We start from the raw sequence: 16,297 nt of genomic DNA, 5'->3' as shown, positions 1-16,297 counted from the left end.
CGGAACACAGACTGCTGGGAAAGTGAGTGTTCCGCCTATCACAGACGGCGGCGCGGATTTTGAACGCTCGAATGGCCGCCGAGGATGCCGACGAAGAGCAGAAGGACGGAGGCTCGGCGGCTCGGCTCGGGACAGGACGGGACGGAGGCTCGGCGGCTCAGCTCGGGACAGGACGGGACAGGACGGGACGTAGGCTGGACACACAAGGCTGCACACACACACACACACACACACACAAGGCTACACGTACACACACACAGGGATGGATGGACACAGGGATGGACACGGACACAGGGATGGATGGACACAGGGATGGATGGACACAGGGATGGATGGACACAGGGATGGATGGACACAGGGATATGGATGGACACAGGGATGGATGGACACAGGGATGGATGGACACAGGGATGGATGGACACAGGGATGGATGGACACAGGGATGGACACGGACACAGGGATGGATAGACACAGACACAGGGATGGACGGACACACAGGGATGGACAGGCATGTCTCACCCTCGGCTTATACACGAGTCAATCATTTTGCCAGTTTTTTTGGGGTAAATTGGGGGCCTCGGCTTATATTCGGGTCGGCCTATACTCGAGTATATACGGTAAATGCAGTTAACTCTCTTTATGTTAATGTACACCACTAATGTAATTGTTGGATTTAGGAGGGACACACAGAGCCGATGACCTCTCAACCTGTCCAGCGTATCTCCGCTACCTCTCTCCCGGCAACGGAATGGAGTCCCGCTGTGCGCCTAGCGTGGGCTCCATGCGTACGCTCACTTAGAGGCAGGCAAGGCTCTCTTTGGCAGTTGCAGCTCTGTGAAGTGGCTGTAGATTACTGTATATGCTGGGTCTTGTCTGTGTGTCTTCCCATGCAGACTGTGTCTGTCTGGGCAGATCCTTCCCCCCTTTTATTAACAGGACTGGGAGAGAGACAGAGCTCAGCAAAAAGTGCAGGAAATTAGGTTAACCTTTTCCCTCCCAGCTGGGGCAGCAGCTGTCTCACTATCCAGCATTTCAACCTGTTTCCCCTCAGTTGAATGACTTAGCCAGACATAAAATGCATATAGACCTCAATGAACTTCTCTTATTTCTGATCCCTTCTGATCTGGTAAATATAGAATTGAAAGTGTTTTGGTATTTTTGTTCAATAAGTGCAAAAATACATGTTGATCTTGCCAGAAATCTTGTGAACCGAGAATAGTACTGACCTCAATGATATTGAGGTCAGGAGACTGAGATGACCACTCCAGAACCTTCACTTTATTCTGCTGTAGCCAATGGCGGGTCAACTTGGCCTTGTGTTTTGGATCATTGTCATGTTGGAATGTCCAAGTACGTCCCATGCGCAGTTTCCTGGCTGATGAATGCAAATGTTCCTCTAGTATTTTTTGATAACATACTGCATTCATCTCGCCATCAATTTTGACCAAATTTCCTGTGCCTTTGTAGCTCACACATCTCCAAAGCATCAGCGATCCACCTCCGTGTTTCACAGTAGGAATGGTGGACCTTTCATCAGAGGCCTTGTTGACTCCTCTCCAAATGTAGCCTTTATGGTTGTGGCCATAAAGCTCAATTTTGGTCTCATCACTCCAAATGACTTTGTGTCAGAAGGATTGAGGCTTGTCTCTGTGCTGTTTGGCATATTGTAAGCGGGATACTTCGTGGCATTTGTAATGGCTTTTATTCTGGGCTCGACCATGCAGCCCATCTTTCTTCAAGTGCCTCCTTGTTGTTCATTTTGAAACGGCCACACCACATGTTTTCAGAGAGTCCTGTATTTCTTTTGAAGTTATTTGTGGGTTTTTCTTTGCATCCCGAACAATTTTCCTGGCAGTTGCGGCTGAAATTTTAGTTGGTCTACCTGACCGTGGTTTGGTTTCAACAGAACCCCTCATTTCCCACTTCTTGATTACAGTTTGAACACTGCTGATTGGCATTCTCAATTCCTTGGATATCTTTGTATATCCCTTTCCTGTTTTATACAGTTCAACTACCGTATATACTCGAGTATAAGCCGAGATTTTCAGCCTCTTTTTTGAGGCTGAAAGTGCCCCCCTCGGCTTATACTCGAGTCACCGCTGTCTGCCCGCTCGATCAGCGTGTCGAGCAGACAGACAGCGGCCATTCTATTCAAAAGCCGCGCCTCCGGCTCCGCCTTCGCCTGTGATAGGCGGAACACTGAATTTCCCAGCAGCCTGTGTTCCGCCTATCACGGACATCGTATCATCCTCGTACTACGGACGAGGATGATACGACGTCTGTGATAGGCGGAACACAGGCTGCTGGGAAATTCAGTGTTCCGCCTATCACAGGCGAAGGCGGCGGTGCAGCTTTTGAACTGTACAATGGCCGCCGACGAAGAGGGCACGGGACGGCACGGCACGGGACGGGACGGGACGGGGGCAAGGCAAGGCACGACACGGGACGGATGCAAGGAGGCAAGGCACGGCACGGGACGGAGGCAAGGAGGCAAGGCACGGGACGGAGGCTCGGGACAAAGGTAGGCTGGACACACACACACACACACACACACACACACACACACACACACACACACACACACACACACACACACACACACACGGATGGAGACACACACAGGGATGGATGGATGGATGGATGGAGACACACACACACAGGGATGGATGGATGGATGGATGGAGACACACACACACAGGGATGGATGGATGGATGGATGGAGACACACACACACAGGGATGGATGGATGGATGGACACACACACACACACACAGGGATGGATGGACGGACACACAGGGATGGACGGACACACAGGGATGGACGGACACACAGGGATGGACGGACACACACACAGGGATGGACAGGCATGTCTCACCCTCGGCTTATACACGAGTCAATAAGTTTGCCAGTTTTTTGGGGGGTAAATTGGGGGCCTCGGCTTATATTCGGGTCGGCCTATACTCGAGTATATACGGTACCTTTTCCCGCAGATCCTGACAATTCTTTGCTTTCCCCATGACTCAGAATCCAGAAACGTCAGTGAAAGATGCAAGGGTCTGTCAGGAGTCCAGAAACTCATTGACCTTTTATACACTTACACTAATTACAAGCAAACAGATCACAGGTGAGGATGGTTACCTTTTAATAGTCATTCAAACCCCTTTGTGTCAACTTGTGTGCATGTTATCAGGCCAAAATCACCAGGGTATGTAAACTTTTGATCAGGGTCATTTGGGTAGTTTCTGTTGTCATTATGATTTAAAAAGAGTAAACACAGTTGATTGATAATAAATGGCTTCAGCCAAACATTAACCATGAGTGAAAGAAATGTTTTTGTGTTATCATTCATATTTTCTGAAAAATGGCCAATAAACCATAAATTCTGCTAGGGTATGTAAGCTTATGAGCACAACTGTAGTATATACACTCATCAGGCCTCTGCAAGTGGCTATAATCTCCCAGCTTTGCCAAAGCCTCTAGCCCAAGGAGGACCTTACAAGGGTCCCTGCCGGCTAACGCGTTTCGAATGCTGTCCTTCACCAGAGCCACAGAGAGTGGAGTAATCTCCCATGCCATAGCACTTGACAATTAAAGTTCTGGTCTCTTCTTCTATATTAATCCACTGGGGCAGGCTGGAACTGTCAAGTAGGCTGTACAGGGCCTGGGCAATGTCGGGTAGGCTGTTGAGGGGCCCCATGATTTCTAATAGCAGCCCTGGTTGTCTTCCTAGGATAAGAAGTGTGTTACTAGCAAATTGTAGGAGTTAAATGTTGGATAACTGCACAGATCTGGAAGAAATACACAAAGGACACCAAGATTTAAAGTAAGGGTACACATGACTTTTGTACCGAGACAACATTTGAACTTAGACAACATTTGTTTAGCCCGCAGTTTGGTTCGCATGCAATGGAACATTCTGATAACATAAAATATTCTGTGATGATATCATTAATTTAGCCAATCAAATAATCCCACTTCTTCTGTTGCTGTAGCTCTACAGAGCGTGCTGTCTGGCAGAGATGCCCTGAACCCAACCAAAGCTGGGACGGTGGGCTCAGCAACTATCACACTACATGAGAATGGGACTCTGGAGTACCAGGTATGGTGCATAGAGCAACATATAATAAACCTGAAATAAAAAGTATAACCGCGCTCTCCCACAAAATAGTTATTCCTGGCAAATACTCAAACCCAGAAACTCCAAATAAATTCAGCCACTATAAGTCTGATGTGACTGTTGAAAAAATGATAAATAAAATAATAAAAAACAAAATCAATGGTAACATATATATGAAATTAATACAAATATAGTGCTTAACAGTTTCACTGAAAATATCAAATAATTAAATATTAAATATCAGATAAATACATAAGCAAATTCATTGTGAAAATATCAGATAAATAAATAAATAAATAAATAAATAAGAACGTTGATGAACTCATATAGTGCTTAAAAAGAGAAACGTGCAACCATCAATAAAAATAGGATAAATAAACAAATGTGCCCAAAAAAGTGCTCTCAAAAAATAGAAATAGATAAGTGCAACAGTCCGTTGGATTAAAGATATTCCTCCAGCGAGATTCTGTATAAAGTATAGGCTTCCTTCACCACCACTGTGCTGATTAGCAATCTGAATGCGCGCTTACCAGACCAAAAAGGAATCTCAGCACATATCATTGGAATTCCCAAGGGACCATCGGATCAGGACAGCCACAAACCCCTTCTAAGCGACCTCCAATGGCGGAATCACTCATAAAATATGGATGAATGAGACTCCCATAGCGTAAATCCACACAGATAGCGTTTTATTAAACCATAAAAAACATACTCACAAGCAAGACAATTAAAAACAGCGTTAAATGCCGGCCGGCAAAACGAGCGCCCAATAGTTCCTGTCACGTGATGGCGTCAACACGTCGAGACCACCCTACGTCCGTTTCGTCATATGTGACGTTGCCTGGGGTGTGACGACGACGTCACATATGATGAAACAGACCATTGGAGGTCGCTTAGAAGGGGGTTTGTTGCTGTCCTGATCCGATGGTCCCTTGGGAATTCCAATGATATGTGCTGAGATTCCTTTTTGGTCTGGTAAGCGCGCATTCAGATTGCTAATCAGCACAGTGGTGGTGAAGGAAGCCTATACTTTATACAGAATCTCGCTGGAGGAATATCTTTAATCCAACGGACTGTTGCACTTATCTATTTCTCTTTTTTGAGAGCACTTTTTTTGGGCACATTTGTTTATTTATCCTATTTTTATTGATGGTTGCACGTTTCTCTTTTTAAGCACTATAAGCCCCTGTACACACGGTCGGAGATTTCCACAACCAAATCCGTCGGATTTTGTCCGTCAGATTTAGTCTGACGGATTGTGTCCGAAACTGTTGCATACACATGGTCGGACTAAGTTGTCGAAAAATCCGATCTTTCAGAACGTGATGACGTAATTTCGTTACAATGGGACTACATTCAGGCTAGTAGCCAATAGCTTTGATGTAGGAATTTGATCTGAGCATGCGTGGCACTTGGTCCGATTAAAATTCTCTACACATGATCGGATTACGTTCCGACCGGCCCAGTTGGTCGGGAAATATTTCCAACATGTTGGAAAATTGGGTCCGACGGAGATTCGGACGGAATCAGTCCGATGCATACCACACACAGTCGGATTATCTGACGACACGGTCCGATAAGACGCATTCCGACGGATTCTCCGACCGTGTGTACGCGGCATATGAGTTCATCAACGTTCTTATTTATTTATTTATTTATTTATCTATTTATTTATTTATCTGATATTTTTACAATGAATTTGCTTATGTATTTGATATTTAATATTTAATTATTTGATATTTACAGTGAAACTGTTAAGCACTATATTTGTATTAATTTCATATATATATATGTTACCATTGATTTTGTTTTTTATTATTTTATTTATCATTTTTCAACAGTCACATCAGACTTATAGTGGCTGAATTTATTTGGAGTTTCTGGGTTTGAGTATTTGCCAGGAATAACTATTTTGTGGGAGAGCGCGGTTATACTTTTTATTTTATGTGCAGTGTGGGTGTATATCACATCATAATAATTGCTGCCCCCAAATATTTGGATTCATTCTTTCTGTGTGGTTGGGTTTCTAGGCTAGCGCAGTATTCCCTTTTGTTTTTACTCATATATAATAAACCTGGGTTCTGGGGAAGGTCTCCGAGCAGCAGCCGTCACCGTACTTTTCTGCTGAAGCCCACCATAACAGTTCCTTCTTCCCACAGCTCCAGGTTGCTGGCAACATGAGTGAGGTGACCGCAGTGACCCTGGAGACAAGACCTCAAGGAAAGATGAGGAATATCCTACATGACCTGACTAAGGACTACCATGAAGGGAAAGTAAGAACGCCGTATGTAGAGAGGCACTGAAAAGGGTGGTTATCACAAATCTTTATCTTCTGTTTTAATTGTGGAACTCTATCATATAGGAAACCTTGTTATGCCACCATCATCCCAGTGTGCTCAATGTAGATAGACATGTAAGGGAGAAGTAAACCTCATACTGGGGTTATCAACGAACAGTTGGTAAGGGAACTGCAGTAGTCTGAGGCACAGCTGGAGAACATATCTGTCAGGAGTCAGGATCCTCATCTGCCCTTCCATACCCCCTTCTGTGTTCGCTGTCCCATACCTGCTCTGTGTCCGCCCTTGCATACCTGCTCTGTGTCTGCCCTTGCATACCTGCTCTGTGTCTGCCCTTGCATGCCTGCTCTGTGTCCGCCCTTGCATGCCTGCTCTGTGTCCGCCCTTGCATGCCTGCTCTGTGTCCGCCCTTGCATGCCTGCTCTGTGTCCGCCCTTGCATGCCTGCTCTGTGTCCGCCCTTGCATGCCTGCTCTGTTTCCGCCCTTGCATGCCTGCTCTGTGTCCGCCCTTGCATGCCTGCTCTGTGTCTGCCCCTGCATACCCGCTTTGTGTCTACTGTTCCATACTTGCTCCATGTTTTCTGTCCTATACCCGTTCCATGTTTGCCATCCTATACCCGCTCTAAGGTTTGCTGTCCCATTCTTGCTTCGTGTCTGATATCCCATACCTGCTCTTCATTACTTGTCTCATTGACTTATATTTTCCAAAATCCCATGACTCTGTCCACCCCAATCTGAAAGACCCATACCACCATTTAAAATTCTAGCTTCACCAGTGGTTAGCTTCTTCTTCCTCATTCTCTGGGCTGGCATATAGATGATGCTAGAGACAGACTTCGCACATGTGCATAACGAGATATGGTGTAATGAGCATCATTAAACTACCTGGCACTTTTGTGAGATTTTGGCAACTCTCTTGAGATGTTGCCATTTAGCTACAAGAGCTCCCTGGAAGGCACTAGTGATGTAGCCTTCCCAGGAGGCATCTGAGAGGCCCTGGCTATGTCTCCAGTCCTTGGAGATATGCAGCAGGGGAATAATTGTAAGTGTTTTGTTTAGGGAGTAAGCTCCTTTTGATAAAAAAGGAAATATGACTGAAGAGCGGTAATGATAAATCTCTCCTATATTTGACTCTTCGGATCAGGTGCGTGGATTGTGGAGCAGTGCTAACGCCCGGGATCTGCACAGGTTACTACACAGTGAGCTGTTCTTCAATGTGGCCACCAAGGATTTCCAGGAAGGAGAAATCAGGGGACAGATCACAGCATTACCATACAACGGGCTGTGGGCCAGGCACGAGGGTGAGTGGGCGACATCAATGTACACCCAGTAGCCACTATATTAGGTACTCTTGCAATACTCAGGTACATGGTCCATCGTTTGTCAAGAAAACGCTCCCTGCATCATCATACACTGGCAGACTTAGCTGAAAACTGGAGAGACCCATAGATCCAAGATGTGTCCACCATATTCTACCCTTCAAAATATAGCTCTAGATTCTGACCCTCCAAGTGCAAGTCACTGCAAAAATTGAGGTTCCTCAGGCAAGCGAGGGTTCTTCCTATCTGTTATCATCTGGCATTGGAGCAACGCTGTATCCTGGCCTAGGTCGACAAGGCCCAGGCCTAGGGTAGCACTTTGCAGGGGGGCAGCATGGAAAGAGTCCCCGCCGGCTTGTGATACACTGATAGTGTAGCGCCAGTCTTATGAGGTGGACTGGGCTGAAAGACAAATTAGTCTAGTGCCCCCATAAAGCGGCCGCACTGTTTCCGGTATGCGGGCGGCTGGCATTCCACAACTGTGGGGGGGGGGGGGGACACAGCTTCTAATTTTGACTGTCCTATCATCCTGCACCGCAAACCTTCCTCACTGAGCTATATGTTTTCTGCTGCACCATTGGCATGGTTATATCCTCTTAGACCTCTCCATAAAATTATTAGAAATTTGTGCTTAACCACTTGCCGACCGCGCTATAGCCGAAAGACGGCTACAGCACAGTCGTGTTTTCCTGGGTCGACGTCCTCCCAGAATGTTGCTCTTGTGCTCCCCATGGGGCGCGCTCCTGCAAACATCCATGGCTGCCAGGTCCGGAAGACCCAGCGCATCACGGATCGCGATAAACAGCCACTGGTGTCGGCCGTTTACCATGTGATCGCTCCGTCAAATCACATGTAAACAAACCGGCATCATGTCATGACGCTGGTTCCTCCCTCCCCTCTCTGTACCGATCGGTACAGGGAGAGGGGGAGAGATGGCAGCAGCGCTGTGGGCTGGAGGTGTAGTGCCTACAGCGCTGCTCAGTGCCAATACTCTCCCCATACTGTGAAATACTCTGCCAATACTCTGCAATACTCTGCCAATACTCTGCAAAACTCTGCCAATACTCTGCAACACTGCAATACTCTGCCAATACTCTGCAATACTCTGCCAATACTCTGCCAATACTCTGCCAATACTCTGCCAATACTCTGCAACACTGCAATACTCTGCCAATACTCTGCAACACTGCAATACTCTGCAATACGCTGCCAATACTCTGCCATACATTTTAACAGAAACAAAGAATTTATTTATTTTTTTACAACATTTTCAGTCTTTTTCGATTTATAGCGCAAAAAATAAAAAACCCAGCGGTGATTAAATATCACCAAAAGAAAGCTCTATTTGTGTGGAAAAAAAGGACAAAAATGTCATATAGGTACAGTGTTGCATGACTGAGTAATTGTCATTCAAAGTGTGAGAGCACCGAAAGCTGAAAATTGGTCTGGTTAGGAAGGGGGTTTAAGTGCCCATTGCCCAAGTGGTTAAAGTAGAACTATAGGCAACAACATTTTGGATAGAATTAAGCTTCATACACACAATCTGATTTTCTGCAGATTTTTGTATTCAGATTTACCAAAACCATGTAGTGCAAGGGCCTGCCTGATTGCATACAAATTGACACTCCTAAGGTTTGACCTCATATTATATGGTTTTGGTAAATCTGAAGGAAAAAAATCAGCAGAAAATCTGATGGTGTGTATGGGGCTTTAGGGAGGGTTATAGCCCCTGTCAGTTTATTTTTTACCAACCCTGTCCCATTGCAGAGATTTCCCTTTACTTCCTGCCCCGTAGCCAAACAGGAAGTGAGAGGAAATCTATTCAAATTAAGCGAATCCAGTGCCCCCACCTGAAAATGTCAGGGCGAGTCCTAAACAGCAAGGGGTGTGGCCTTGACATTAAGGGTTGGGTCATATTTAAATTAGGGGGTGCACGAGTTTAGTCAGACCTAGGACAGCACAAAACCTAAATACACTACTGCAGTGGAGATCCCGTGCCCCCCATAAGGGACCCTGGCAGGAGAGACCCTGGGTGGTCTTCTGTTTACTGTAGTGCATCCTCCTCATGGGACCCCATATTGGCCGTTCAGAGACAGCCCACTGCACAGCACTGCAGTAAAGAGAAATCTATGCTGCTGACCCGATCCATGAATTAATCCTGTCCTCAGAACTTTGCGCAATACTTAGTCTCAACCCCTGCACTCTGTGTTACTTAATCCTGACCCCTGCACACTGTGCATTACCTAATCCTGACCCCTGAACTCTGTGTGTTACTTAATCCTGACCGCTAATGTTATTTAATCCTGACTTTTGAACTCTATGCTTTTTTTTTTATCCTGGCCTCTTAACTCTGTTTGCTACTTAATCCTGACTCCTGGACTCTGTGCGTTTACAGAATCTTGACCCCTAAACTATGTGCGTTACTTATTCTTGACCCCTGCACTCTGTACAATGTTTAATTCTTACCCCTGCACTCTATGCTTTACACACTTTTGACCAATAGTAGCATAGATTCAGGATTTATTTAACCATACCATGTTACTGCAATTTGGCCACATCGACCATTTGCCATGGCATGCTACGCACGCTGCATCATTCCTCTGCTTATGGTGCCCAAGGTATTTGTCTTTATACCTCAATACACGAGTTCCTATATAATGTCATCAATGTCAAACAAAATATTGACACGCTGGGCCCAATTTGGACATTTTCACATTTAGGGGTGTACTCACTTTTGTTGCCAGCGGTTTAGACATTAATTGCTGTGTGTTGAGCTAATTTGAGGGGGACAGCAAATTTACACTGTTATACAAGCTGTACACTCACTACTTTACATTGTAGCAAAGTGTAATTTCTTCAGTGTTGTCACATGAAAAGATAGAATAAAATATTTACAAAAATGTGAGGGGTGTACTCACTTTTGTGAGATACTGTGTGTGTGTATGTATATGTGTATATATATATATATATATGTATATGTATATGTATATGTAGCGACCATAACCCTTGCAGGGCAGCCTTGACTTATTGGGCTTACCAGTTACCTCCTCTTGGCCTGCTCTTCCACGTCTAGGGGTTCCCAGGGTTGATACCCAACGACTTGAACGCTGACACGGATAAAGTCCTTTTTTAAAAGGTTTTATTTTGCAGTAATAACATCCAGTAACACAGTCTCTCATGGGAACAGAGGACACGGGTGAAGAACTCAGGCACCTTGAACTGCAAGTCTAGCAAAGTCTCTAATTCCACCCAGAGAGTAGCCACTCACAGCTGGGTACTTCAATGCTGAACAGATCTCTAGCCAGAGATCATGGCAGTCAGCACGTTGACTCAAAACTTGAAAAAAATCCTATGAACGTGTACAAGTTGTAACTAAGGGTGAACAGGAACCTTTTTCCTCAGTACCTGGAACGTTCTCTGTCTCCTCAATGGTACTGGAAAAACGTGAATTCGTCTATGTTCTTCCCAACTCAGTAACCAGGCACTTCTCAGGATTCCACTTGACGGCCCTCCTCCGAAGAATCCTCCCCCGGTCACTTCCACGAGCTGTGGCGTCTCTCCAAGCCGAGAGCACACCCGGATACCTTGAATCCTCCCTCAGTTACTGCGCCTTGGACCAGCAGGTTCTGAGACTCGGGAACAGACGGATCCCTACCCCAGACCAGGCAGGTCTATTAGGGGCCTCTGACAGGAACATGTTGCGGGATGTCGAACACCCTGTGACCAGGACCACACGGGCCTCACAAACTCCTCTCCCTGAACCACGTGACCCACACCTCTTAGATACCCCTTCCCAGACTCCTCAGCGGGCCCCGGCACTCCCACCGATTGCTTCCGAGAAGGCCGATACCCAAAATATCCAACCAGGCTTGATTCTGGCCTGTCACGTGCACCTCACCATTCACATGACCAGGCAGAACTTCTGATACAGCCCAGCCAAACTGATGTTAAGGCCAACCTATGTAATTAACCCTCAGAATCCCTACTGTCCTGAGGCAAAAACTAAATTTACATGCGTATGACATTTTGTCCAAAATGCCATCCGCTACACACACACACACACACACACACACACACACACATATATATATATATATATATATATATATATATATATATATATATGTATGTATGTATGTATGTGTGTGTTTTAATTAATAATTATATGTCTTTTGTCTGTCTGGCTATGTGCATGATGAATTTTCTCATTGCTGAAAGACAGAAGACTCTGGGGCTGCCTTCTGTGAAGCTGTGAGCAGGGCCGTCTTTAAGGCAGGGCAAAAGGGACAGCTGCCCTGGGCCCTGTCATTGTTGTGGGGCCCAAAGCAGCTGCCTCATACTTGCCAACCATTCCAGTTTAAATTCCCTTGTCCCTTGAAGTTTTAGTCCTGTGCTGTGTCCCAATATCTCAGTGTGAAATGCTGCTACTAATGCTGCTCAGCTCTGCCCTATTGTGTACAGATGACTCACCTGCAGACCCTATGTTTACATGTAAATAACCGTCATTCATATGTAAATATCAGAAACATTCATATGTTAATCGCTGAAGCTGGCGGCATTGATATGTAAATAAAGGTGACATTCATATATATCATGCTCCCCAGCAGTGAGGAGATGATGTGCTGTAACCTATAGTAACCAGTGAGCAGTATTACTGTACAGTAATCTCTAGCAACCAATCAACAAGCAGAAATCATATGCTGTAACCTCTAGCAACTAATCAGTGAGCCTTAATGTGTACAGTAGCCTCTAGCAACCAGTCAGTAAGCAGTAATGATATGCTGTAACCTCTGGCAACCAATTGCAATCGCTGCCTGATCTGATACAGTAAACTGATTTTAAGTCTATCTGCTATTTATTGTATATCTCAGAGGTGGAAAGCGAAATTGCATGGGGGAGGGGGGGCCCAAGAAATTTTTTGCCCCCGGGTCCAGTCAATATTAAAGACGGCCCTGGCTGTGAGATGTCAGCAGTTCTATATCCCCAAATCGTTATTCTAATTAGTCTTCTATCCTTCTACTCTACTGAGACTCTACTGAGACCTTTCACTCTTTCTACCTGTTTGTTCTCCATCCGTTCCTCTCTGCCAGGTGAAGGATCTCTCCACACTTTCTGTACCTCTTCCAATGGCAATCACACTTTCTGCCACACCATGTTACACAAATATGTTTATATTTGTAGAATCTCCGATACCATTGGCAGGTCAGTTTGTGTTGCCTCCTCTGATGACGGGGACAGCAGGTCACGCCTGGATGTTGCTGGATGAATACTGCCACTTGCAGTACCAGATTGTGGTGACGGGATTGGAACGCACAGACGATGCAGCACTGAATGCTCATCTGCACAGCACACAAAAGCACAAGAGGCTGCTGAAAGGCTTCTATGGGTCCCAGGTGAGTGCAGTCCATTGAGACTGGAGGTCAGTAAGTGATGTTACGTGATAGGAAGGTCAGTAAATAGAAGCCGTTGAGTTTAGAGTCCAGTGAGTGGAGAGCTGGGGATGGAAGGGCTGGTGAATTGAGATCAGTAATGGTAGGGCAGTGAGTGGAGGTTGGTAATAGGAGGGCAGTGGTTGGAGGTTGACAACAGGAGGACAGTGAGTGAATGTTGGTCAAGGAAAGGGCAAGCTAGTAATTGGAGGACAGTGAATAAAGACGTATATTGGGAGGGCAGTAAGTGGAAACTGATAATTAGGAGGCAACGATTTGAAGGTGATAATGGGAGGGCAGTGAGTGAACGCTCCTAATAGGAGGGTAGTGAGTGAAGGTTGGTATTGGAAGGACAGTGAGTGCAGATGGATAATAGGATAGCTGGTGAGTGAAGACCAGTAATAGAATGGCAGCTTGTGGAGGTTGATAATAAGCTGGCAGCGAGTAAAGGCTGGTAATGGCAAGGCATTGAGTGGAAACTGGTGGTCAGAGAGCAAAAGGTAGAAGGTGGCAATGGGAGAGCAGTGAGCAGAGGTCGGTAATGGCAGTGCAATGAGTGGAGGACGGTGCTCAGAGGGAAGCAGGTGAAGGGTAGTAATGGTAGGGCTGTAAATGGAAGTTGGTAATAAGAGGGCAGTGGGTAGAGGTTGGTAATGGGAGGGCTGGTAATTAGAGGACTGGAAAGAAGTTCCATGTTTTTGGGTGTTGAGTCCTGAATATGACTGACACAAGCTAATTCTTCTTTGTATATACAGTGCCTTGAAAAAGTATTCATCCCTCTAATTTCTAATTTTGATAGACCAACACAAAGTGGCACATAATTGTGAAGTGTTTTTTTTACAAATAAATATGTGAAAAGTGTGGTGTGCATTTGTATTCAGCCCCCTTTACTCTGATACCCCCTAACTAAAATCTTGTAGAACCAATTGCCTTCAGAAGTCACCTTATTAGTAAATAGAGTCCACCTGTGTGTAATTTAATATCAGTATAAATACGGCTGTTCTCTGAAGCCCTCAGAGGTTTTTTAGAAAACATTGGTAAACAAACAGCATCTTGAAGGCCAAGGAACACACCAGACAGGTCAGGGTGAAACACAAGAAAAACAGAAATGGAAGGCGTGCACACCTAGTGTATTACCAAAGATAATTTAATAATAAAAATGTTTTATATAAAAGTGGGTACTCACAAAATGCAACTGAAAAAAAGGCCATAAAAAAATGCATGGACATGCACAGAACACGGGGTACAGCTAACGCGTGTCAGGGAGAAAGTTGTGGAGAAGTTTAAAGTAGGGTTAGGTTATAAAAAAAATATTACAAATATTACAAGCTAAAATATAATACAAGCTTTTAACATCTCACGGAGCACTGTTCAATCCATCATCCGAAAATGGAAAGAGTATTGTACAACTGCAAAACCTACCAAGACATGGCCATCCACCTAAACTGACCGGCCGGGCAAGAAGAGCAGTCATCAGAGAAACAGCAAAGAGGTCCATGGTAACTCTGGAGGAGCTGCAGAGATCCACAGCTCAGGTGGGAGAATCAGAACAACAGAACTATTAGTCATTGTTGAAAGAAAGCCATAGGAATTCCCATTTGCAGTTTGCAAGAAGCCATGTGGGGGACGCAGCAAACATGTGGAAGAAGAAGGTGCTCTGGTCAGATGAAACCAAAATTTAACTTTTTGGCCTAAAAGCAAAGCGCTATGTGTGGCGGAAAAACTAACACTGTACATCACCCTGAACCCACCCAGAAACATGGTGGTGGCAGCATCATGTGGTGGGGATGCTTTTCTTCAGCAGGGACAGGGAAGCTGGTTAGAGTTGATGGGAAGATGGATGGAGCCAAATACAGGGCAAGCTTAAAAGAAAACCTGTCTGCAAAAGACTTGAGACCGGGGCGGAGGTTCACCTTCCAGCAGGACAACGACCCGAAACATACAGCCAGAGCTACAATGGAATGGTTTAGATCAAAGCATATTCATGTGTTAGAATGGCCCAGTCAAAGTCCAGACCTAAATCCAATTGAGAATCCGTTGCAAGACTTGAAAATTGCTGATCACAGACGCTCTCCATCCAATCTGACAGAGCTTGAGCTATTTTGCAAACAAGAATGGGCACAAATGTCCCTCTCTAGATGTGCAAAGCTGGTAGAGACATCCCCAAAAAAAGACTCGCAGCTGTAATTGCAGAGAAAGGCGGTTCTACAAAGTATTGACTCCGGGGGGTTGAATGCAAATGTACCCCACACTTTTCACATATTTATTTGTAATTTTGAAAACCATTTATCATTTTCCTTCCACTTAACAATTATGTGCCACTTTGTGTTGGTCTATCACATAAAATCCCAATAAAATACAGTGCCTTGCGAAAGTATTCGGCCCCCTTGAACTTTTCAACCATTTGCCACATTTCAGGCTTAAAACATAAAGATATAACATTTTTTTTTTTTTTTGAAGAATCACCAACAAGTGGGACACAATTGTGAAGTGGAACGAAATCTATTGGATTTTTGAAACTTTTTTAACTAATAAAAAAATGAAAAGTGGGGCGTGCAAAATTATTCGGCCCCCTTGTGTTAATACTTTGTAGAGCCACCTTTTGCTGCGATTACAGCTGCAAGTCGCTTGGGGTATGTCTCTATCAGTTTTGCACATCGAGAGACTGAAATTCTTGCCCATTCTTCCTTGCAAAACAGCTGGAGCTCAGTGAGGTTGGATGGAGAGCGTTTGTGAACAGCAGTTTTCAGCTCTTTCCACAGATTCTCAATTGGATTCAGGTCTGGACTTTGACTTGGCCATTCTAACACCTGGATACGTTTATTTGTGAACCATTCCTTTGTAGATTTTGCTGTATGTTTGGGATCATTGTCTTGTTGGAAGATAAATCTCCATCCCAGTTTCAGGTCTTTTGCAGACTCCAACAGGTTTTCATCCAGAATGGTCCTGTATTTGGCTGCATCCATCTTCCCCTCAATTTTAACCATCTTCCCTGTCCCTGCTGAAGAAAAGCAGGCCCAAACCATGATGCTGCCACCACCATGTGTGACAGTGGGGATGGTGTGTTGAGGGTGATGAGCTGTGTTGCTTTTACGCCAAACATATAGTTTTGCATTGTGGGCAAAAAGTTCGAT

At 45.1% G+C, this 16,297-nt stretch overlaps 1 protein-coding gene across 1 annotated transcript in view; it reads left to right on the top strand.

Annotated features, from left to right (window-relative positions):
* LOC143987002 (chordin-like) overlaps positions 1 to 16,297 on the top strand; it is a 63,823-nt gene that overhangs the window by 18,692 nt on the left and 28,834 nt on the right. The window contains exons 11-14 of the mRNA XM_077485440.1: positions 3,993 to 4,099; positions 6,277 to 6,390; positions 7,560 to 7,716; positions 12,916 to 13,127. Of these exons, the coding sequence (XP_077341566.1) occupies positions 3,993 to 4,099; positions 6,277 to 6,390; positions 7,560 to 7,716; positions 12,916 to 13,127 (590 nt within the window). The remainder of the gene's footprint in view (positions 1 to 3,992; positions 4,100 to 6,276; positions 6,391 to 7,559; positions 7,717 to 12,915; positions 13,128 to 16,297) is intronic.

The sequence above is a fragment of the Lithobates pipiens genome, unplaced genomic scaffold, assembly GCF_037356315.1.
Source record: "Lithobates pipiens isolate NorthernLeopardFrog02 unplaced genomic scaffold, aLitPip1_a1.2 Scaffold_18, whole genome shotgun sequence".
NCBI lineage: Eukaryota > Metazoa > Chordata > Amphibia > Anura > Ranidae > Lithobates > Lithobates pipiens.
This window is presented reverse-complemented; position numbering and strand designations above follow the sequence as displayed.